The following is a 25,171-nucleotide window of genomic DNA, read 5'->3' as shown; positions in this document are numbered from 1 at the left end:
AAATGCACTTCTGGAAGAATGGTCAAACATTCCCATAGACACTCCTAAACCTTGTGGACAGTCTTCCCAGAAGAGTTGAAGCTGTTATAGCTGCAAAGGGTGGGCCAACTCAATGTTGAACCCTACGGACTAAGACTGGGATGCCAATAAAGTTCATGTGTGTGTAAAGGCAGGTGTCCCAATACTTTAGACAATATAGTGTATATATACATACATACATGCATGGAAGAGCTGATCCACATAGCCAAAGACTCTCCTTCTAAATTTTCCAACACCTGGGCTTTTTGGACACATTTCACCACCACAGAGGAGTACAAGACTCTTAGGAGAAATGATCCAACCATTGTGTCGACCCAAAACTTCTTAATACTCGTCTTTGCAAGTAACGCACGCTAGACGCGATTCTGCTCCTCGTCCTTTTTGAGAGCAAAAACTATTTGGGGACCTCCCCTTTCCTAAACAAGGAAAGAGTAAGGGAGATACCCCATCTTAGAAACTCTCACGGCCCCTATATGTAACTGATGATACACAACGGGTGCCAGGAAGCCGGAACAGATTGAAACGCTTCACAAAAAACTACTCATGATACCCTTTCCCCCCTCAATCCCCCCTTCCCCCCCATTTTTTTTGTTCCCCCCCTCTCTTTCTCAACCTAACTTTATACTTGCCCATAATGACCCGCCACCAAGGACTTTGTACCCTCTCTACTTACTTATACAGCTGAGACCATGATCTACTGTAGAGCGCAGCTCTAATCTAACTCACTGCCCCACTACTTCGTACCACACTCTTACTTCCATGCTGTGGGGCTGGATTGGTTTTGTTTTTGTTTTGTTATGCTTTGTTAGAATATTCTACATTGTTATGTAATCTATGTACAAGACACCTCTCAGACCGAGGAGAGGTACTATAGGGCATACTGTTATCTTGTTATACGGTATTTGACCCTTCTCTTTATTTTATCTTTGTATTGTTATACTATTTCAATAAAATATTTTTGGAAAAAAAAAAAGACTGGGATGCCATTAAAGTTCATGTGCGTGTAAAGGCTGGTGTCCCAATACTTTTGGTAATAAAGTGTATAATATTTGGGGTTTTTTATGAATTCTTTAGACCTGAACTGTGCTTGGACTAATGTCTGTGATGGGTCAGATAAAATAGAGGTGAGTATAATGGAACACAGGTGCCTGTACCTGTAGTGTCCACTAGGTGTAGCACTCATCCTTTCTTTACACTTTAGAATCGCAATTCAATGCTATGAGAGTGGATAGGATTCCAAAGGGGTAAATGGGGTCCAATCTGTGACTGATGAGCTGGGTTCCATAAGAATCCTCACGGATAAGCGGGTCCCATCTAGGTGCTCAAACACAGAGAGATCTCCATGGTGTAGTATATACTGTAAACATATAATGGCAAGTAGTAGTGACTCACGATTCAGGCTGATCGGTTCAGTAAGGTAGATGCAGCGCCGGAGTGCTTCCGCGTTCCAAAGCTGGCAAACTGCAGACCGGAAGTGACGTTGACGTAGAGTACCGCCCTACGCGTTTCGTCATTGGACGTCTACTGGAGCGCTTCTGGAAGAATGGTCAAACATTCCCATAGACACTCCTAAGCCTTGTGGACAGCCTTCCCAGAAGAGTTGAAGCTGTTACAGCTGCAAAGGGTGGGCCAACTCAATATTGAACCCTACGGACTAAGACTGGGATGCCATTAAAGTTCATGTGTGTGTAAAGGCAGGCGTCCCAATACTTTTGGTAATAAAGTGTATTATATTTAGGGGTTTTTATGAATTCTTTAGGCCTGAAATTGATTGATGCAAAAAAAAAAAAGGCAACAGATGGGCTCAAGTAGTAGTATGGATTTTCTTTACAGTTGCATATCTTTCTATAGAATGGACACATTTTTATGCAAGTGTTCTGGAGAATTTAAAACAACTTATTATACATCAATTTTGACATTAGTAAATGGTTTGAATTCTTTCTCATTTTGGGTAATTTTACAAAGTCTTACTATCAAGTCTGCTAAGATCAATGGCTCGGAGCTGTTTACTGAAGATGTGGGAACCGAAGACAAGTCAAAGAATTCTCTTCTGAAATAGGTAGCTGGAGTGACCGGTTTGAGGTTAACCCAACGCCCAATATCTAAGGCCTGAAGGCATCATTAGAACATTTCCTCATAGATATCTTGACAAGAGATATGAATATAACACATAAATTGTAACCTTCATATCGGTTTTATGTTAAGACCTTCCCAATGAGGTGGAATATCTCGTATACCGAGTGACTCATTTGTGAAGAAGGTATTAGACGGAGCTGATTTCGCACTCCTATTGCAAGAACCCAACTTTGGGTAAACAGTTTAAATGACCATAAAAAAAAAAGAGGCGATAATGGACATCAATCTGTGTTTTATGTGGTTACACCAATACTGTACAAGGGTCAAACCCAGCGGAATTCCTCTGTATTTGTGTCAAGACTTAAAAGTTATAAATCAAGTCGAAACCTTAACAAAGAAAAAAAGAAAAAAGGGGGAAAACAAAGAATAAAGGAAATGCCTATTTTTAACATTTGTTTTAAGTTTACTTTAAAAACATTCTTTGAAGACCTTGACACCATAGGAATTATGATATTTTACCCTGGGCAAAGAGTGCGTCATGATGGGGATTTACTGATGGGTGGGAGTGTTTGACCATTCCTAATTCCAACACCCAATTGAGGGGGAAGAGAGTTTCGGTCAAGATGAAAAACATAAAAAGTACATATATATATATCTTTGAACTCCCAAAATATCAACACAAATTAGATGTAACACAAACATACAACACATATAACATACAACACATCTTATATAACATATACAGTATCTCACAAAAGTAAGCACACCCCTCACATTTTCTGTAAATATTTTATTCTATCTTTTCATGTGACAACACTGAAGAAATGACACTTTGCTACAATGTAAAGTAGTGAGTGTACAGCTTGTGTAACAGTGTAAATTTGCTGTCCCCTCAAAATAACTCAACACACAGCCATTAATGTCTAAACTGCTGGCAACAAAAGTGAGTACACCCCTAAGTGACTCTATCCAAATTGGGCCAAAAGTGTGAATATTTTGTGTGGCCACCATTATTTTTCCAGCACTGCCTTAACCCTCTTGGGTATGGAGTTCACCAGAGCTTCACAGGTTTTCACTGGAGTCCTCTTCCACTCCTCCACGATGACATCACAGAGCTGGTGGATGTTAAGAGACCTTGCACTTCCCCACATTCTGTTTGAAGATGCCCCACAGATGCTCAATAGGGTTTAGGTCTGGAGACATGCTTGGCCAGTCCATCACCTTTACCCTCAGAGTGTGGCCCAGCCCTGCTCTCCACTCCTACCTCACTGGGTGGCCAAGCCCAACTCCTGAAAAACAACACCCCACCATAATCTCCCCTCCACCAAATGATTTGGACCAGTGCACAAAGCAAGGTCCATAAAGACATGGATGAGTGAGTTTGGGGTGGAGTAACTTGACTAGCCTGAGCATAACCCGATAGAACACTTTTGGGATGAATTAGGGCGGAGACTGTGAGCCAGGCCTTCTTGTCCAACATCAGTGCCTGACCTTCTGGGAAAATAGTCAAACATTTCCCTAAATACACTCCTAAACTTTGTGTACAGCCTTCCAAGAGTTGGAAAGCAAGGTCCATAAAGACATGGATGGGTGAGTTTGGGGTGGAGGAACTTGACTGGCCTGCTCAAAGGCCTGACCTCAACCCGATAGAACACCTTTGGAATAAGTGGAGACTGCAAGCCAGGCCTTCTCGTCCAATATCAGTGCCTGACCTCACAAATGGGCTTCTGGAAGAATGGTCAAACATGCCCATAGACCTTGTGGACAGCCTTCCCAGAAGAGTTGAAGCTGTTATAGCTGCAAAGGGTGGGCCAACTCAATATTGAACCCTACGGACTAAGACTGGGATGCCATTAAAGTTCATGTGTGTGTAAAGGCAGGCGTCCCCATACTTTTGACTATATACTCTATATGAATAGAGGTATCAAAAATTGTGAGCAAACAGGTAATTATTACCACCAATCCCTATGTGCACACTTTTAAAGTCCTTTACAAATGAAACGCGTAGGGCGGAGCCCCTTGCTGGGCCCCATTTAGGTGACGGAGCAGCTCTGGAGCCACCCGGATCATTTTTTATAGAAAAACCCTTCCTTGCCGCCACATTTATGCATTACAAAGTTGGCAACAGCATACCTCCCAACTTTCTAAGATGGGAATGTGGGACGCCTATTAGGAAAAGTATGCAGGCATAGGACACACCCCCTGCCACACCCCCTTAACCACTTGCCGACCGCTCACTGAGCTGGTACCGCGGCAAAGTGGCTCGTTATCGTCCAGCGACGTAGACCCACGTCGCTTGACAACGCCCCCAGTCACAGCGGGAGTCGGGCCAGGGGTGGAGAGGCGGTGATCACCGCTGCTCTTCCCCGAACGTCGGGGATGGAGTGAGGAAATCCGCCTGCTTGTGTAAACACAGCGGGCGGATCTCCTATGTGACAGACAGTCACAGATTACAGGATTCAGCATTGCTGAACATGCGATCTCTGTCTGTGTCACACAATCCCCTCCCCCCACACACATCAGTAAGCATGAGGCATACATTTAACCCCTTGATCATCAATAAAGTTAACCCCTTCCCTGCCAGTGTCATTATTACAGTAACAGTGCATAGCACTGATTACTGTAGTAATTTCACCCGTCCCCCCAAAAGTGTCAAAAATGTCGGTTAGGGGTCCGATCTGTCCACCGCAATGTCGCAGTCCTGCTAAAAAACGCAGATCACCGCCATTACTAGTAAAAAAGATAAACAATAAAAATGACATAAATCTTTCCAGTAGTTAGTAAACGCGGTAACTTTTGTGCAAACCAATCAAAATACGCTTATTGTGATTTTTTTACCAAAAATATGTAGCAGAAAACAAATTGGCCTAAAATGTTAAAAAATTTTGATTTTTAATTTTTTTTTGGGAATGTCATATCAGAATGTAAAAAAATATTGTTTTTTTTTTTCAAAATTGTCGCTCTTTTTTTCAAAAATTAAAAATCGCACAGGTGATCAAATACCACCAAAAGAAAGCTCTATTTGTGGGGGGGGGGGGGGAAGGACATACATTTAATTTGGGTACAGCGTCGCATGACCGCGCAATTGTCCGTTAAAGTAACGCAGTCCCGAATCGCAAAATATGGCCTGGTCAGGAATGGGGTAAAATCTTCCGGTCTTAAAGCAGTTAAAAATACGCTCATTGAGGATTTTTTTGTTAAAGACATGTAGCTAAATACATTTTGACCTAAATATATGACAAAAATTGAATATATTGGATATTTTTTTAACTGTCAAAGTAGACAATGTCAATTTTTTTCGCAAAATCTTTGCTCATTTTTTTATTAATATCGCAAAAAATTTAAAGCGCAGAGGTGATCAAATACCACCAAAAGAAAGCTCTGTTTGTGGGAAAAGAAGGACGCAAATTTCGTTTGGGTACAGCGTTGCATGACCACGCAATTGTCAGTTAAAGTCACGCAGCGCCAAGTTGAAAAATGTGGCCTGGACGTAAAGCAGGAAATTCCTCCGGGGCTAAAGTGGTTAAAGCGGAGTTCCACCCTGAGAGCGTTTTTTTTAAATAAAAATACCCCCGGGACAGTCAGGGCTAGTACATTCCACAATGGATAGCCTCTGAACTGTCCAGGGTTGCACTTACCTGCAAGAAGAAATACTTACCTTGAAAAAGTATTCTCCAGCGCTGCCATCTCAGGTGTGGGCAGCTTGAAGCCAGCGCGATCCTCTTCTGCGTCCTCTTCCGTCTTCTTCGGTCCCATGATGCACTGCACCGGCCCCGCCGTCACTTCCGGTGCCGCAGCGTCATCCCTGCACAGCTTCTGGGCATGCCCAGAAGCTGTTTAGCAAGGTATGACGGCACCTGCACCGGAACTGACGTCGGGGCCGGTGCAGGCGCATTGATTCCTGGGAGCGATGACGTTCAGCTCCCAGGAATCATTGCAAGCCAGGAAGTGACGAATCGCCGTTGCTGCGGAGGGGAGGAAGAGGAAGTAAGGTGAGTATATTTCCTTCTAAACCAGGTAAGTAAAAAAAAAAAAAAAAAAAATGCGATTATCCATTTGTTTTTCAGGTGACCCGGAGCAAGAAGATGGAGGTAAGTATAATTTTAGGGTGGAACCCCGCTTTAAGTGAGAAATGTACAAAAATAAATGATTGGTTAAACTCACTAGTGCTTTTTTTTTTTTTTACCACTACTATTCCTTTATATTGGCTTTTGGAATTTTCAAATGCAGAAATGTAGTAATTGGTTGAAAGATTTAGCACCGGGAAACACTTTTTTTGAAAGATAAATAGTAAATTTCATGTACATCTCTATAGATCAGACCAAAATGAGGGACAATTGAGGAGGACAGGAGGACAGAGGGACAGAGAGGGACATTGTTCCAAATCAGGGACAGTTGGGAGCTATGCAAGAGGTTAATATAAAGAGCAAAAACACGTCATATATACAGAACAGTGAAAAGATAAAATACAAAATTAGATCTCATGGGGAAAATTTTATATGTTTTTGTATTATTGTAGATGTTGGTGTTTATTTCCTCTCTTCTTTATATAATGTTCAGCTTTATTATTCAGAGGACTTTGTCTCGGTGAAGTATTCACTTTTCGGGTGGGAAACCTGACGATTGTACAAACTTTTGCTGGATCAATTATTTCAGCTGTTTTATTCTTCCTTGTTGAATTGAGAAACGTTTGTTGCGACCTGTAAAAAAAAAAAAAAAAAGACGATTGTATACATTGTTATATAAAAACACCGGCCGTATTTCCTCGTTCTTTACATTGTTGTCCGCCAATTAATTCCCAAATCACCAAACATCTATTTAATGTAAAGAACACAAACCCATCATGCATGGAATTGTGAAAAGACAAAAATGGAAATTCTGAACACGCGTTTGGAAAGCTTCTGAGAAATCTCATGTTCTTGGGTGATTCTGGTGACCTTGGGACTCACGTTAGCAGTGGGTGTGTTTAGACCTCTGCAGAGAGACCACTGCTTCCACACAGAGAGAAAGGTTCTTCACCTGCAGCACGCTGGCAGGGGACAAGCTTTTCTACTCGGGCTGTGGCTCAGGGGCGTAACTACAGGGGTTGCAATTGCAACCGGGCCCCATGCTCCAAGGGGGCCTGTGCGGCTCCCCTGTACATCTGGATAGGAGGGGCTGTGGGCCAGCATGTAGAGAAATCCCTGTCCTTCTTTTTCCTCCTGTAGCTGCAGGAGGAAAATGGAGGAGATTGGTTCCTCTGTATGCTACCCCTGCTGCCCCTCCTATCCAGTTCACTTGTGTTCTGCCGTCTCTGGGCCCCTGTGTGCTCCCCTGGTCCCCCCCACACACTGTGCTCCCTCCCCTTCCCTGCTGGCTGTTGCAGGGGATGTGTCACAATAGAGAACTGAGGAAGAGGCTATGCCTCGAAACGCGTCAGTCATCTCATCGGTCATGGACGATTATATGGACTAAACACGGACAATTGAGCAAATCAGCTTGACACGCCTTATGTTTATCTACGTCTGTGAGTAGCCATTTTTTAATGTTACATAAATAAAGCCTTTTATTGAGGATAATGCGCTAGGTCGGTGCGCCCTTTCTTTGTTCTTTTTGCTTGTAGTACCGGTGGACGACCCCAGTCCGTTAAGGGCAGCAAGACAGTAGCCATCTAAGAAGCCATTTGTCAGTCCCGTGAGGAGTGTGGTTGAGGGGCTTGGATACCAAGCGCAGGAGAAGGGTGGTTTCACCTTATTGTTTTTTGGAACAATAGAGAACCAGGAAGGGGTCGGTAAATATATGGTGACCACACCCCGGAGGACGTCACATATGACGAAACCTTTAGGGCGGTACCAGATGCTATGTGACCACGCCCCCTGGAACGCCAGCTGTATTGATCGCTTACGGGACGCCGCGGTTTTTGCCCCCGTTCACACTAAGGCGACCTGGTCGCCTCACAGGTCGCCGTAGGTCGCCTTCCATAGGGAAGCTGCGGACCCGTTCTAATAGGAGCGACACAAGTCGCTCCGACTTAGAAAAAGGGTCCGGAGCTTTTTTGGGGCGACCCGGAGGCGACCGCCATAGACTTCAATGTTATGAAGTCCGTGGCGGCCGCTCCGAGGTCGCGGCACGCTGCTCGCACCGCGACCTCGGAGGTCGCCACCCGAAGTCGGATCGCCCCTATGTGAACGGGGCCTTTATGATTTCCTGCCTGGATTGTTTTTAATTGATGTAAGTGCAATCTAAATAAATGCTTTTTCTACCTAAACTGGATTACGCTATGTACTCTCTTACTTTCCCTTCCCATGCATATTGATCTGTGCATTGTTGGAGTTGCCTGTGAGTCTGCGATTTAACCCCTGACTACCTGGAGGAAAAGACCAGAATATTGATCTGCAGATAAGGTGTTTGTGGCCTGTCCATTAATTTGGGGGCCCAGACTTTTTGGTAAGCAGCCATTTTGCACCATTCCTCATGGGTGCTTTTGTTCCTGCCTCACCATCTGTTGGGAATTCCATCTTTGGATATCAGCTTTTGTTCATCGTCCAATCTGGGACCTATATTTTGAACTTTAAGATTTTTTGGACTTTATTTGATGCACGGTTTCACACACCTTTAATGTCTTATTTTGTTACTTGTTTCATGTATCAATTTCACTTGTAATTTCACCATGTAAGATTAGCGCTACATGATATATTGTTATATATTGTTATACATTGTTTTTGGATTTCTATTGATCCAGTGTTTAGCAGCTTTTTCACCAATATTCTTTTTATGCACATTCACATTTAGCGCAGGTTTTTCTTGATTTTACTCTCTACTCACCGGCTGAATCCGGGTTCTTGACCTGGCCAGCAGGGGGAGGTTGGGGGGAGCTGGGACAGCTCAGTTGGGTCTGGCTGGGGGAGGAGAGTCTCCAGTGGGGCATGGACCCGGCCTCAGCTCAGACACAGTTTACACCATCCATGCTGGGGGGGGTGGGGGAGACCTGTGCTCTGTCCTTGTCTTCAGCCTGCACTCAGTAGGTCAGCGGTGGGGACTTTTTACTTCTCTTTACCAGGAATCCTTTAGGCATGTCTGTGGCAGAAGCAGTGCTGACTTTTTATGGGGCGTCAGAGTGGCCCAGGGGGGAAATTGCCCCCCCTGCACCCCGGGTCAGTCCTCCCCTGCCTGCCGACCTGCCACCATATAACTGCGGCAGGTGGTCGGCAAGTGGTTAATTCAATTGGAGTGTATTCATCTAATTAAAACTAAAAATAAAGAAATAATGTTTAGATACATTTTGATACATTTGGTAAATTATTACTTTTTCTTTACATTTCTTTTTCAGTGATGGGGTCTCCTAACATCTTGAGCTGCCTGCTCCTACTATGCCTTGGATATAGTGAGTATATTATTGATGTAATAGGTGTATAAAACAATTAGGCTGCTTTTCAGGCATTTTTTGAGCGTTTTTTCGAACATTTTTTGGGTATTTGTTGGGCGTTTTATGAGCGTTTTTAAGGCGTTTTTGGGGGCGTTTTTTTGCAGGCGTAGTCGTTTTTTCCAAGCATTTTTTGGGCGTTTCTTTGGCCTTTGTTGGGTGTTTTATGAGCGTTATTAGGGCGTTTTTGGGGGCGTTTTTTTGCAGGCGTAGTCGTTTTTTCCAAGCATTTTTTGGGCGTTTCTCTGGCCTTTGTTGGGTGTTTTATGAGCGTTATTAGGGCGTTTTTGGGGGCGTTTTTTTGCAGGCGTAGGCGTTTTTTCCAAGCATGTTTTGGTAGTTTCTCTGGCCTTTGTTGGGTGTTTTATGAGCGTTATTAGGGCGTTTTTTGGGGCGTTTTTTTGCAGGCGTAGGCGTTTTTCCAAGCATTTTTTGGGCGTTTCTCTGGCGTTTGTTGGGCGTTTTATGAGCGTTTTTAGGGCGTTTTTTGCAGGCGTTTTGATTTATGTAAAAAAAATGGGTGTGTTAAAAGGGGTAGGGACCACCTGTGTGTTCGAATAACGCCCGTGAAACGCCGATAAGGGCGTTTAAATGCATTCCTATGGGACCAGATCAGCCCAAAAAGAAGCTCCTGTACTTTTTTGAGCTACAGGCGTTTTGCTTCAGGGGACAAAACGCTCACATGTGAACAGGGCCATTGAAATGAATGGGATTTTGATTGTTGGGCGTTTTGGATTTTCACAGATGAGCGTTTTATGGGTTGAAAAATGCTCTCAGGTGTGAACAGGGCCCTACAATGGGGGTAATCCAGGGCTATCCAAATTTTCTAAAAAAAAAAGGCCAATTTACTGTTCTTCAGAATTTTAAATGGGCCGGACTGTGGTCAATGGGAGTAATAAAAGAAAAGTATGAATCTTTAGCTCATAAAAAGAAGAAACAATTCAATTCATCATCACAATAGACTGAAAGCGGGGCCCTAACTGGATTGTTCATCAAAGAAAGTCGATTGCAATTCCTCGAACAGCCAACAGAGGGGGGCGCCAAGAACTCCGATATATCACATTTCACCCAGATCTCGCCCGAAGAAGTTTACAATGGCAACAAATACAAAGCAACCAGATTTACAAGTCTTTTTCTCATGAATGCCTTTGCCATTATTCATACTTTTATTGAGTATTTTCCCCAGCACTTTGTTAGCAGAGGGGGTGTTGCTTGGAACTTAAATTATTGTAATTGTAAGCATTTTAAAATACTTTAAGGGCCACCAAGCTTAAGAGACATCAATTCAGCCAGCTTTGACAGGTTTCGAACAAAAGTTTTGACAAACAGATATAGTCACTAAGAAATTCCCGGAGCGCCATGTAAACTGGGGAGCCAATACAACACTGTTGCCAAGCAGTTGAAACATCCTAAACCCCCAGCACCGCTCCAAACCTGCCCATTTGTCTACAACAGGGCGGCCTGCTCCAAATAGCATGTCTTCTTTCATCGTTAAAGAGAATGAATGAATGAACGAACGAACGAATGAATGAATGAATAAATAAATGAATGAATAAATAAATGAATGAATGAATGAGAGGCGCACTCCAACCCCTTGTCTTCTATGTGAACATCCACAGCTGCCGCCATGATAATGCATTTCACAACAATCCATTTGTGGGTAAATGTAATAAAGAGGCAGTGGTTCTTGAGTAGAGACATCATGGTTGCAGAAACTGTGAAAAAGTATTGGACCCCTTCCAGATTTTTTATTTTTTTTTTACATATTTGTCACACTTAAAATGATTGTAAAGCCTCGTTTTTTTAATAACAAACATGTTATACTTACCTGCCCTGTGTAGTGGTTTTGCACAGAGTGGCCCGGATCCTCCTCTTTTAGGGGCCCTCTTCGCTGCTCCTGGCCCCTCCCTCCTATCTTGTGCCCCCACAGCAGGCAGATGCTATGGGGGCACCCGAGCCGAGCTGCAGCTCTATGTGTCCATTCAGACACCTAGCTGCCATTCGCCCCGCCTCCTCTCTCTCCTCTCTCTCTCTCTATAGAATGTATTAAGATAAAAAACCTTCTGACTTTAAAGCTACTTTAAACGATTCAAATCATCAAACGAGTAAATGCAAAATGATGAAAGAAAGAAAGAAAGAAAAATAAATAAGTCTGCAGAGCCCCCCTTACATCAGAGTGCCCCTTACATTAGAGTACTCAATGGGAGGCAAGAGAGAAAAGGGAGAGGGGAGAAAAGAAAGAAAGAAAGAAAGAAAGAGAGGGTGAAAGGAAGGAAGGAAAGAAAGAAAGAGAAAGAAAGAAGGGGTGAAATGAAGGAAGGAAAGAAAGAAAGAGAAATAAAGAAGGGGAGAAAAAAAGAAAGAAAGAAATAGAAAGAAAGAAGGGGTGAAAGGAAGGAAGGAAAGAAAGAAAGAAAGGGGGGGGGAGAAAGGAAGAAAGAAAGAAAGAAAAGAAAGAAAGAAAGAAAGAAAGAAAGAAAGAAAGAAAGAAAGAAAGAAAGAAAGAAAGAAAGAAAGAAAGAAAGAAAGAAAGAGAAGGGGTGAAATGAAGGAAGTAAAGAAAGAAAGAGAAAGAAAGAAGGGGTGAAAGGATGGAAGGAAAGAAAGAAAGGGGGGAAGAAAGGATGAAAGAGAAAGAAAGAAAGAAAGAAAGAAAGAAAGAAAGAAAGAAAGAAAGAAAGAAAGAAAGAAAGAAAGAAAGAAAGAAAGAAAGAAAGAAAGAAATGAAAGAAAGAAAGAGAAAGAAAGAAGGGGTGAAATGAAGGAAGGAAAGAAAGAAAGAGAAATAAAGAAGGGGAGAAAAAAAGAAAGAAATACATAGAAAAAAAGAAGGGGTGAAAGGAAGGAAGGAAAGAAAGAAAGGGGGGGGGGAAGAAAGGATGAAACAGAAAGAAAGAAAGAAATAAAGAAAGAAAGAAAGAAAGAAAGAAAAAGAAAGGAAGGAAGGAAAGAAAGAAAGAAAGAAAGAAAGAAAGAAAGAAAGAAAGAAAGAAAGAAAGAAAGAAAGAAAGAAAGAAAGAAAGAAAGAAAGAAAGAAAGAAAGAGAAAGGAAGAAGGGGAGAAAAGAAAGAAAGAAAGAAAGAAAGAAAGAAAGAAAGAAAGAAAGAAAGAAAGAAGAAAGAAAGAAAGAAAGAGAAAGAAGGGGTGAAATGAAGGAAGGAAAGAAAGAAAGAGAAAGAAAGTAGGGGTGAAAGGATGGAAGGAAAGAAAGAAGGGGGGGAGAAAGAAAGAAGGAAAGAAAGAAAGGGGGGGGAGAAAGGATGAAAGAGAAAGAAAGAAAGAAAGAAAGAAAGAAAGAAAGAAAGAAAGAAAGAAAGAAAGAAAGAAAGAAAGAAAGAAAGAAAGAAAGGAAAGAAAGAGAAAGGAAGAAGGGGAGAAAAGAAAGAAAGAAATAGAAAGAAAGAAGGGATGAAAGGAAGGAAGGAAAGAAAGAAAGGGGGGGGGAGAAAGAAAGAAAGAAAGAGAAAGAAAGAGAGAGAGAGAAGGGGTGAAAGGAAGGAAGAAAAGAAAGAAAGGGGGGGGGGGAAAGGATGAAAGAGAAAGAAAGAAAGAAAGAAAGAAAGAAAGAAAGAAAGAAAGAAAGAAAGAAAGAAAGAAAGAAAGAAAGAAAGAAAGAAAGAAAGAAAGAAAGAAAGAAAGAAAGAAAGAAAGAAAGAAAGAAAGAAAGAAAGAAAGAAGAGCTCCCTCTTACATTAGAGTATTCAATGGGAGGCAGGAGAGAAAAGGGATTGGGAAGACTTCACTCACAGTAGATGGATGGATGGATGGATGGATGGATCCACAGGCTGCACCTTCTCTCCTCTTCTGGCTGCTGGGCTTCAAACCTCCCACTCACATATCTCCTTCCATGAGGTAGAATATGTCTTCCAAAATTTGAATTTCGAACAGAATAAATTTGATTTGGAATGGAATTTGATTTGAATTCAAATTGAATAAAATTTTCCAAACTCGGACTATTCGGATTCGAAAATAATTCCGAAAAGGAATTAAACAAATTCAACTAAACAAATGTATGTAGATAATGAATCAAAAACTAAACACATTTTTTCACTCTACACATGTCTGGAGTATATTAATAAGAGATATCTTTTAACAATGGCCATAATCTTCTAAACCAATAGAGAGAATGTGATCCGTAGGTTCTGATTATCTCATGTTTGATCTTGAAAAAAATAACTGAATAATGAATCTAAACCCTCCACAGCTTTCTGCTCCGCCGGAGTTCCGGGAACTGAGTTCATAACGGCCTTTATGCAGAACCACAACAAAAACACCGGCAACCCCGACCTCCGACTCTTCATTACCGCTTACTCCGATGCCACCAACGTCATGATTAAGATCAACAAGCTAAGCTTCCGGAAGTCTATAAGCTTAAACAAATTTGAAGATGTCACGGTTGACCTTCCAAATTCCATCCAAATCTCTGGCTCTGGAGAGTCATCCTACTCTGTGATTGTGACTTCAAACAACCCGATAACGGTGGTTTCGCAAAATTTCAAGGAGCAAAGCTCAGACACTGCATCGCTTTACCCAATGTCGGTAAGAAATTTAATGATATCTAAATGGCCGAGAGAGAAATCTAGATCCTCCAATTTATTTAAGAGGTTCTTCAATTTGATTTCTGCTATTGGTTCTCTGGGAGGACCGCAATTGTTTAAAATTCATGTACTTTATCACTACATCTATATTCTCTGGCATACACTATATTACCAAAAGTATTGGGACGCCTGCCTTTACACGCACATGAACTTTAATGGCATCCCAGTCTTAGTCCGTAGGGTTCAGTATTGAGTTGGGCCATCCTTTGCAGTTATAACAGCTTCAACTCTTCTAGGAAGGCTGTCCACAAGGTTTAGAAAATGTCTATGGGAATGTTTGACCATTCTTCCAGAAGTGCTCCAGTAGACGTCCAATGACGAAACGCGCAGGGCGGTACTCTATGTCAACGTCACTTCCGGTCTGCAGTTTGCCTTTTTTGGGTGAGGAGGCCTGGCTCGCAGTCTGTCCTCGAATTCATCCCAAAGGTGTTGAGGTCAGGACTCTATGAAGGCCAGTCAAGTTCCTCCACTGCAAACTTGCTCATCCATGTCTTTATGGACCTTGCTTTGTGCACTGGTGTGCAGTCATGTTGGAACAGGAAGGGGCCATCCCCAAATTGTTCCCACAAAGTTGGGAGCATGAAATTGTCCAAAATGTCTTGGTATGCTGACACCTTAAGAGTTCCCTTCACTGGGACTAAGGGCCAAGCCCAACCCCTGAAAAACAACCCCACACCATAACTCCCCCCCCCCCCTCCACCAAATGATTTGGACCAGTGCACAAAGCAAGGTCCATAAAGACATGGATGAGTGAGTTTGGGGTGGAGGAACTTGACTTGCCTGCACAGAGTCGTGATCTCAACCAGATAGAACACCTTTGGGAGGAATTAGAGCGAGACTGCGAGCCAGGCCTTCTCGTCCAACATCAGCGCCTGACCTCACAAATGTGCTTCTGGAAGAATGGTCAAACATTCCCATAGACACTCCTAAACCTTGTGGACGGCCTTCCCAGAAGAGTTGAAGCTGTTATAGCTGCAAAGGGTCGGCCAACTCAATATTGAACCCTACGGACTAAGACTGGGATGCCATTAAAGTTGATGTGCGTGTAAAGGCCGGTGTCCCAATATTTGTGGTAATATAGTGTATGTTTTCTTTGTTATGGCTTTTACTAGCCATGCCCTGAAGCCCAATACACACGGGCCGAAGGTCAGGAGACATCAGCCGGTTAAAAAAAAAAAGAAAATGGCCGACATTTGGCCCGTGTGTATGCCAGCCGGTCAAACAGATTTTCTAAACTGTGGGAGGTGCTTTTACTAGGAGAAAGGAAAGGTCCATGTTGCAGAGACACAGGATCCATGCCTTCCCTCCTGTCAGAACAGAGATCTGCCTTGTTTACATAGGCAGATCGCCCTTCTGGCTCTCTACCTAACGATCAGAGGGTGCCGGTGGACATCGAGGCCACGGTACCCACAGATCGGCTCCCGCTGTGTAAAAAATCACAGCAGAAGTGGGCCACTGGCGCCCCCTACCCAGAAGTGTCGGATCATGTACTAGGTATTTGATCCGGCGCAACAGAGCCACCTTGTGGCCGTATATGTAAGTTATACGTTCAGCAAGTTGTTAAAAAGCGCAAAATTTTAAAGAACCCCACTTTATTTCATTTGTAAAGAACTTTGCAATGAATCAGAATTTTTGGGTCATTTTAACTACTTAAGGACCGCCCGTCGCAGATTTACTGCGGCAGGCAGCCCCTCCTGTGCGAACCGTCGTAACTGTACGTCGGTCGCATGCCTGCAGCTATGGGAGGCTCCGACCCCCACTCGGCAGCGGGGACTCCGATGCACGGGGCAGGCGGCTCCGCCTGACACCCGCAATCGCTCCCCACTGAGAGAGAAGAACGGTCAGCTGTTGTAAACACAGCAGACCATTCTTCTCCCTGGAATGATCACAGAGCGCCTGTGATCCTTCTATACAGGATCACAGGTCTCTGTGATCATTCCATGAGCCCCGCCCCCATACCGTTAGAAACACGCCCCTAGGTACACATTTAACCCCTTGATCACCCACTGTGTTAACCCCTTCCCTGCCAGTGTCATTATTACAGTAACAGTGCATATTTTTAGCACTAATTACTGTAGTAATGTCACTGGTCCCCCCAAAAGTGTCAAAAATGTCAGTTAGGGGTCTGATCTGTCCGCCGCAATGTCGCAGTCCTGCTACAAATCGCAGATCACCGCCATTACTAGTAAAAAAAAAAAAAACAATAAAAATGACATAAATCTTTCCCGTAGTTAGTAGACGCAATAACCAATCAAAATACGCTTATTGTGATTTTTTGGGGTTTTTTTTACCAAAAAGAATGTAGCAGAAAACAAATTGGCCTGAAATGTTAAAATATTTTGATTTTTAATTTTTTTTTTTTTTGGGAATGTTATATAGCAGAATGTGAAACATATATATATATATATTTTCATATTTTTAGCACTAATTAATGTAGTAATGTCACAGGTCCCCCCAAAAGTGTCAAAAATGTCAGTTAGGGGTCCGATCTGTCCGCTGCAATGTCGCAGTCCCGCTACAAACCGCAGATCGCCAACATTACCAGTAAAAAAAAAAAACAATAAAAATGACATAAATCTTTCCCATAGTTTGTAGACGCGATAAGTTTTGCGCAAACCAATCAAAATACACTTATTGCGATTTATTTATTTTTTTTTTACCAAAAATATGTAGGAGAATAAAAATTGGCCTAACACGTTAAAAAAAGATGTTAATTTTTTTTGGAAATGTTCTATAGCAGAATGTGAAAAATATTGTTTTTTTTTTTTTCAGAATTGTCGCTCTTTTTTTGTTTATAGCACAAAAAATAAAAATCGCACAGGTGATCAAATAACACCAAAAGAAAGCTCTGTTTGTGGGAAAAAAGGGACATCAATTTTATTTGGGTACAGCGTCGCACGACCGCGCAATTTTCCGTTAAAGTAACGCAGTGCCGAATCGCAAAATATGGCCTGGTCATTAAGGGGGAAAATCTTCCGATCCAGAAGTGGCTAATAAATATCTACTCATTATATTGTTTATTTATTAGCGCCGCACATTTTTTATTGATCTATCCTAAGTAATGACAACGTTATTGCCAAATAAACAGGTCTATAGCAGAATTGTAAAAATTGCTTTGGTCCATAGGGGGTGTACAGGTGTGAGCAGGGCCCGCTGATAAGGCAGTACAGCCAGTCCCCTTATATTGGGCCTGGGCCCCATTCGTTTTAAAAGGGGGGCCCAGGCACCTGTTGAGCAGTAGGGCCGGCTGTACTGTCTTATTGGAGCCACCGTTCCTCTTCTGCCTCCCTCTGCAGCACTGCCGGCTTCTCCTCATTTTTCTCCCTCCAGCTTTGCTGCAAGGGGATTATGTTCTAGGAAAACGACCCCTTCCATCTGCTGTCCACTCCCCCCGTGTGTGTCCCTTTCCCCCCCGCAGCACTGCCGGCTTTCCTCCTGAACCTCTCCTGCCAGCAGCTGCTGTGGCCACACAGGGGGGTGTTTCAGGATGGAGAGCGGGGGCCAGTAAATATATAATTTATTAGTCCCTTCCTTTTCTGAATGAACACAGTGAGTGTTCAGTACCAATCACTCCTGTGTCCATTCGATTCTAGGACAATATCCTCCCCGGACAATATCCCCCGGACAATATCCCCCCGGACAATATCCCCCCTGGACAACATCCTCCCCGGACAATATCCCCCTAGACCAGGGGTGTCAAACTCAATTTAATCGCGGGCCACATCAGCATTATGATTGCCCTCAAAAGGGCCGGTTGTATCTGTAAGACTAGATGTGAAGAGCATCTCCTACCCTTACATAAGACGTCAAGAGCCTCCCCACCATCAGAAGTTGAGTCCCCCACTCTCCCTTACATCACAGTACACCTCTCTTACCTTGGGGTGCTGCTGGGAAGAAGCTGGAGGCATTGCTGGAAAGCAGAAAGTATAAGGTCTGGAGGAGGACTGGAGCTCTCCTGCAGCTACAGGAGAGGTGTGAGGGCCACAAAAAATGGCCTGGAGGGCCGGATTTGGCCCGCGGGCCTTGTGTTTGACACCTGTGCCCTAGACAATATCCCCCTCTAACCCTAACCCCCTAACCCTATGTCCCGGGGGATATTGCCCGGGGGATGTTGTCCCATGGGGATTATGTCCAGGGGGATGTTTTCCGGGGGGATATTGTCCGGGGGGGATATTGTCCAGGGGATATTGTACGGGGGGATATTGTCCTGATACCGTCCATTCATAACTGAAGCATAGTAAACTTTACTAAGAAGCCTCAAAGTGCTTTCAATTCATTCATCTGTGCAGCTGAGGCTACAGAAAAAGGGACTGATAAATCCATGTCCTCAGTTACTTTTAGCTGAGGGGGGGGGGGGGCAAGTCAGGTAGGCTGTGTGATTTCTAACAGCAGCCCTGGGTAGTAGAGGCGAAGAGTTTAAGTTGACCTATAAGACCCCGTTCACACTGGGGCGACCTGTCAGGCGACCTGGTCGCCTGACAGGTCGCCGTAGGTCGCCTGCCATAGAGAAGCTGTGGACCCGTTCTAATAGGAGCGACACAAGTCGCTCCGACTTAGAAAAAGGGTCCGGAGCTTCTTTGGGGCAACCCGGAGCGACCTGCATTGACTTCAATGTTATGAAGTCCGTGCCGGCCGCACGAGGTCGTGGTGCGCCCCGGCAAGTCGGATCGCTCTAATGTGAACCAGCTCTCAGCATCTTCATAGAAGAAAAGATAACATTTGCTTATACTGTATACAATGTATTGAAATGGTTTATCTTTTTATTCCTTAAATCCCACAGGAATTAGGAAACGACTATTATATTTTTACTCCTCCGGACAGCTACTTCAAAGAGTTTGCCATCATCGCAAAAGAGCCTACAAAAGTAACCATCTACCCTACCGGTTTATTGACCTACCAAGGGAAGAAATATGGTAAAAACAGCAAGCTGTCCATCACCATCGACCCATACGACGTGGTCCAGTTCCAAAGTGAAGATGACCTCAGCGGATCCAAGGTTGTGGCCAATAAAGCTGTGGTGGTTCTCAGTGGTCACACGTGCTCTTTGAAGCTAACTAAATGTAACCATGTTTACGAACAGCTGCAGCCTGTTTTTATTTGGGGGACAACCTTTTTCATACCCCCGGTTTCCTTCCAGACACAGTACGACCTAGTTTATATAACGGCAGGTACCCCCAATACAAAAGTAACCTATCGGGCTGGGTCACAGCTAAACAACCTTAATATGGATGCTGGAGATGTCACATCGATCGAACTAGACCCAGGAGCCCCACTTTCCATCAATTCCACAGAAGGGATCCAGGTCATGTACTACGGCACTGGGGGAAAAAGAAAAGATTTAGACTTTGACACAAATCTTATGACTGTCCCGGATGTGTTGTCCTTCTGTACCTCGTTCAAGGCCACCGCTCTGCCCAGTTTTAGCAACAGAGCCGTTCTGGTCGCAAGAACATCAGATGTGCCAAACCTGACTGTTGATAAAGCTTCCCTAAATGCAATCAACTGGCAAGAAATTCCGGGAACTGAATACTCCTACGGGGAGTACCCTCTGTCCAGCTCCAAGTCCTATATTTTCGAAAGCAGCAAAAGTTCCTTCAGCTTAAGCATTTTGGGTATTTCGGATCTGAATAACTATGGAGAATCGGCGGTCTGTCTTGGTGGTAAGTGCCTTTGGGTTACCTTCCATGCAGTTTACCTGCATTCAGGTAGAACAGGTCTCTGCGATAGGTCAGGGGTTATTCTGGAGGTTGGTGTAAATTACTCTGGCTCAAGAAATGTGGGTTGTCAAAGAATAATTATAGCATTGCATAAACAGAAACAAAAGCCTCGTCTTGTCAGATATATCAGCTGGTTGAGTGATCTGCCTAGAGGGGGAAAATTAGTCCAACTAAAGAATTAATGAGCTACCCAGAAAATGACTGCATTTCTGGTAACGAATGCAGGCTGGTTTAACCAGTTGCCAACCGCCACACGACTATTTACTGCGGCGGTCAGCCCCGTACAGGCAAAGTACGTCACTAGCCTGAGAGCCTCTAGGGGACGAGCGCGCGCCGCAGGCGCGCTCCCACCCCCGCTCGTTCCCTAACAAGTCCGCGCGTGTGACCGGCGTCTCCGATGTCCGCCGGTCACTAGCGATCTCCCCGTGGAGAGGGAGAAAGGCAGGCGGCTGATGTAAACAAAGCCGCCTGTCATTCTCCCTGATCTAACTGCAGAGATCATACCATCATGCTATGTAGGATCGCATGTCTCTGTGGTTACATCACAAGCCACACCCCTTTACAGTAAGGGCTCTTTCACACGGGCGGTCCGATCAGATCCGCCTGTCAGTTTTTTAGGCGGATCTGATCGGATGCCCCATTCAGCCCTATGGAGCAGCGGATGTCAGCGGTGACATGTCCGCTGACACCCGCTGCCATTCGCATCCGATCCTGTCCGTGAAATCCGGACGGATGGAAACCCTAGTTTCCATCCGTCCTGGGGATCGGATCGGATGGGATCAGATGAGAGCGGACAGGCGGTCCGCTCTCATCCGATTCCCCATAGAGAGCAGCGGGGGCTGTGACACCTCCCTCTCCGCACTGCAAGCGGAGACGGAGCTGTCATCCGCCGGCTCAGCGGGGATCGCGGATCGATCCCCGCTGAGCAGCACGGATCCGCCTACGGAGGCGGACCGTGTGAAAGAGCCCTATAGAATCACGCCCTTAGGGACACACTTGACCCCTGCGTCACTAATAAAGTTAACCCCTTCCCTGCCAGTGTAATTTTTACAGTAACAGTGCATATGTATAGCACTGATTACTGTAGTAATGTCACTGGTACCCCCAAAAGTGTCAAAAATGTCAGTCAAGGGTCCGATCTGTCCGCCGCAATGTCGCAGTCCCGCAAAAAAAATCGCAGATCGCCGCCATTACTCGTTAAAAAAAAAAAAAAAAACACCAAAAATGACAGAAACCTTTCCCTTAGTTAGTAAACGCAATAACTTTTGCGCAAACCAATCAAAATACGCTTATTGCAATTTTTTTTTTTACCAAACATATGTAGCAGAAATCAAATTGGCCTAAAATGTTAAAAAATTTTGATTTTTACATTTTTTTTTGGGGGGGGGGGGGGGGGGGGGGAATTTCATATAAAAAAATGTGAAAAATATTGTTATTTTTTCAAAATTGTCGCTATTTTTTTGGTAATAGCGCAAAAAGTAAAAATCGCACAGGTGATCAAATACCACCAAAAGAAAGCTCTGTTTGTGGGAAAAAAAGGGCGTCAATTTCATTGGGGTACAGCGTTGCACGACCGCGCAATTGTCCGTTAAATTCATGCAGTGCCGAATCGCAAGACAGGGCCTGGTCAGGAAGGGGGTAAAATCTTCCGGGGCTTAAGTGGTTAAGGTTAGACATATTTTACTTTAATGCAGGGGTGTCAAACTAAATAAAGGTACTTACACTGCTTGCATTTAGAAAACACCTTTAACGGTGTATTAATGATCAAAGGGCTGCATTAATTTGTATCTTTTGAATCTGTCTGGATCTCAAAGGCAAAAAGCTGTGTTTTCAGCAGCAAGTTACAGGCTGTTGGGTTTAGTCTTAGGTAGATTACACCATTATCCATTATCCCTGACTGATTCCTTGTATACCTTTCTCCAGGCTCCTCACGACCATCGTGCAGCCAAGTCCAATGCCGAAAGAAGGAGGTTTGCCAAATTAGTCGTGGAAAAGCCGCATGCCAAGGAAACTCTGAGGCCACCTGCTGGGCATGGGGAGACCCCCATTACCACACCTTCGATGGGAAGAACTACGACTTCCAGGGCACCTGCTCCTACACCATGTCTAAGACCTGTGGCGAAGACACCAATCTCCCTTTTTTCAATGTGGAAACCCTAAATGAAAATCGAGGATCATCTCTGGTGTCGTACCTGAAGTCGGTGAACATCCAGGTTTACGGCTTTAATATCACAGGTGTCCGGTCTGAATTTGGTATTGTAAGGGTAAGTGTCTCACTAAAGCTATAGGCTGGTGACAAAGGGAAACATTTTACATACAGTACATACAGTATACGATATATACCCCTACAGGTCATAATTTTAGAGTTAACCATGAATTATGGGTCTATAGTTATTTTCATGCATAGATGTCCTTGATGATTTTTCTTTTGTTTGTTTTTTGGAGGGGGGGGGGGGGAAGTTAAAGTGCTTGGTGTAACTTTTATTTTTTTTTTTTATTAATTTCTTTTTCATATCATAGGGGACAAAAAGTGCCCAATGTGATGTGTTTTTGGTGACAGGTTCTCTATAATGAAACATCGGGTCTAAAAGGCCCCTGATTTCTCACCTGTCCTCCAATGTAACTGTTGGTTACATTGCAGATCCAGGATGTTTTACATTGTACTTCTGGGTCATTAGCAGGAAGAGAAGATCAGCAAATGGATTTTCGTTGATCTCCTTCTCCCCTACCCACTATTCCGGTTCCGGGTCAGCCGATGGGCGCAAGGAGCATGGAGAACATGGCAGGAATGCACAGGGAGGGACAGCCACTGGATCACCTCCCTCTGACAGTCATATGCAAGTCATAAGGAGTCCATAAGAGTAGTCAAATCCAGGAGAGAAAGGGTAAACGACACCACCATTCCCAGAAGAACCGCATACAGATAGTAGAAGAGGGTGGCTGGAAAACCAGGAAATAAACTTCACACCCTATGTGATAAAGGTAATCCCCTTACCAGATTTAATTGACCACTAAATTATAGGTGGTGAAATCAGGCAAACAATCGATCATCCATCCATCATCTGTCCTCCAACTCATGAGTCATGAAAGTGAAAGTCAAAAATGCTCCCATAGTGCATTAAAGGACAAAACATTTATTAAGTAAAAGATCAATTGCACTTACAAGAAGCTGGACTATAGCAAGTGTATAAGAAATAATGCTGCAGTGTTCATGCAGGCTTCATTCCACTGACCCGGCTTCTGGGAGGGAAACAGCGATCCTCCAACCAGAGTCGAAAAGCGTGATTTCGTCACCGGCGTAGACTACGCCCTACATGTTTCGTCATACATGACGTCGTCTGGGGGTTGGTCCGGACGACACCATCACTTTCATGACTCATGAGTTGGAGGACAGATGACAGATAACGCTCCCATAGTGCATTAAAAGATGCTCCCATAGTGCATTAAAAGACAAAACAATCGATTTTGTGGCCATCCGCTTGCTTTTCTTCACCTGAAAAGGAAATGGATAGTTAGGATTTTTTTTTTACTTACCTTGTTATTGTAGAAAGAAATACTCACCTTTCTTCCACTTCCTCCATCGGCGGCCGGCCCGCGCCGTCACTTTCGGTTTGCAATGATTCCTGGGAGCTGAACGCTCCCAGGAATCAATGCGACGGCAACGGCCCCGCTCGTCACTTCCGGTGCGACGCCGCATGTCTAATCACTGGGTTTCTGTGTTTCTCTTTGCAATGCTGGCAGGTCATAGCTAGTGGGAGGGGCTTAGCTTCCTCAAAACAACAGACAGCCCTCGGTAACGCCCATAGGTGATGCTGACTCTCCATGATTGAAAGAAGTGAAATTCAATTAATTAAAAGGGGTAAGCCAGGGACAGTAGGGGGGGGGGCAGGGGCAGTAGGGCTCAGTTTAAAGGTGGGAGAAGCAACAAAAAAATAGCCAATAAGTTATGCTGATCGGAGGAGGGAGCAGACTGACAGAGAGATGAGCTCATCAGTCCCCTGCTTCTCCTTTTACTGTCCAATCACAGGCTGGGGAAGGACAAGACCTGTAAGTGTTTCTGTACTGTAGCAGAGAAAAATCAGGTCTTCTGTCCTTCAATAAAAGGCTATCACAGCCTTTCTCAACCATTTCAACACAGAGGAACCCTTGAAATAAATTTCTGGTCTCGGGGAACCCCTGCTAAAAATTAAAAAATCTACAACTCATGACACATTAGTGTGACAGTCAGTGAGAAGAAAGCTCATTACTCTTGTCACCATTGGGAAGAATTACCCCCCTTACAGATAGCTAAAAGGAACGATGGTGTCATTGGGAACTTATCTGAGAGGCAGAAGTTGCCCATTGCTCAAGGAACCCCTAGCAACCTCAAGAGGAACCCTGGTTGAGAAACCCTGGGCTATGCTGTATGGCAGAACTGTGTAAATCCCAGGGTTGGATGACTAAATACAAATCCTTTGGTGAGTAGCTCGCTTATTGCACCTGTTTGTTGCCCTTTTTTCCTGGGTGTCAGATTTAGGTTATCAATAACAAAAACTGAATTTAATGATCATAACCGATACAATCTGATTCCTTTTTTTTTTCTCCATAGATAAATAATCAAATGACTCAGCTCCCGGTCAGCCTGCAGAATGGCCAGTTGGTGATAACCCAAAGTGGCACCTCACTCATCTTGGTGACCGATTTTAAACTCAAGGTCATCTACGACTGGAACATTCTGCTAAGGATCACCATCCCCGGCAGCTACTATGAAAATGTTTGTGGCTTGTGCGGCAATTATAATGACAACCCAAGAGACGACCTATCTAATGATGGGAAGGAGTTGAAGCCTATAGACTACGGTAAACTTTGGAAAGTGAAGTCCAACAGTGACTCAAGCTGCTGGGATGACTGCAACGGGCCATGTAAAAGTTGCAGTTTGAAAGATACTCTGCGGTATGGAAATGAGCAGAACTGCGGCATCCTCACCAAAAAAGATGGACCCTTCAGAATATGCTTCGATACAATTGAACCAAAAATATACAAAGACAACTGTGTTTATGATCTGTGCCTAAATGACGGTTACAATCAGATCCTTTGCCAGACCTTGAAAGCCTACAGCGACGCTTGCGCTAGAGCAGGGATACAAGTCAAGGACTGGAGAGCAGCAACAGACTGCCGTAAGTAGAAAAAATTAGGTTCTTGTCTTCTGCTTGCCTCTTCTTCCTCATTCAACTCAAACCAGTTTACAGATCTGGGAGTAATTAGGATCAATCAAATAAAACCATTTGATGCTCATGTATACCTTCTATATGCAATCATTCAAAAAAATGAGGTAAACTATATAATACTCACCCTAACTG

General features: G+C 43.9%; 1 protein-coding gene across 1 annotated transcript in view; it reads left to right on the top strand.

The window, feature by feature from the left end:
* Positions 1-9,426: 9,426 nt before the first annotated feature.
* The window catches only part of LOC309569037 (IgGFc-binding protein-like), a gene marked incomplete at both ends in the record, with an annotated part of 58,640 nt that continues 42,895 nt past the window's right edge, over positions 9,427-25,171 (top strand). Inside the window, 5 exon segments of the mRNA XM_082274798.1 lie at positions 9,427-9,478; positions 13,722-14,056; positions 18,896-19,775; positions 21,756-22,096; positions 24,421-24,988. Coding sequence (XP_082130924.1) covers positions 9,427-9,478; positions 13,722-14,056; positions 18,896-19,775; positions 21,756-22,096; positions 24,421-24,988 — 2,176 coding nt within the window.

The sequence above is a fragment of the Pelophylax lessonae genome, assembly GCF_965119305.1.
Source record: "Pelophylax lessonae genome assembly, chromosome: 12".
Taxonomy (NCBI): domain Eukaryota; kingdom Metazoa; phylum Chordata; class Amphibia; order Anura; family Ranidae; genus Pelophylax; species Pelophylax lessonae.
The sequence above is the reverse complement of the archived record's forward strand: the minus strand, read 5'-3'. Positions and strand labels throughout refer to the sequence as shown.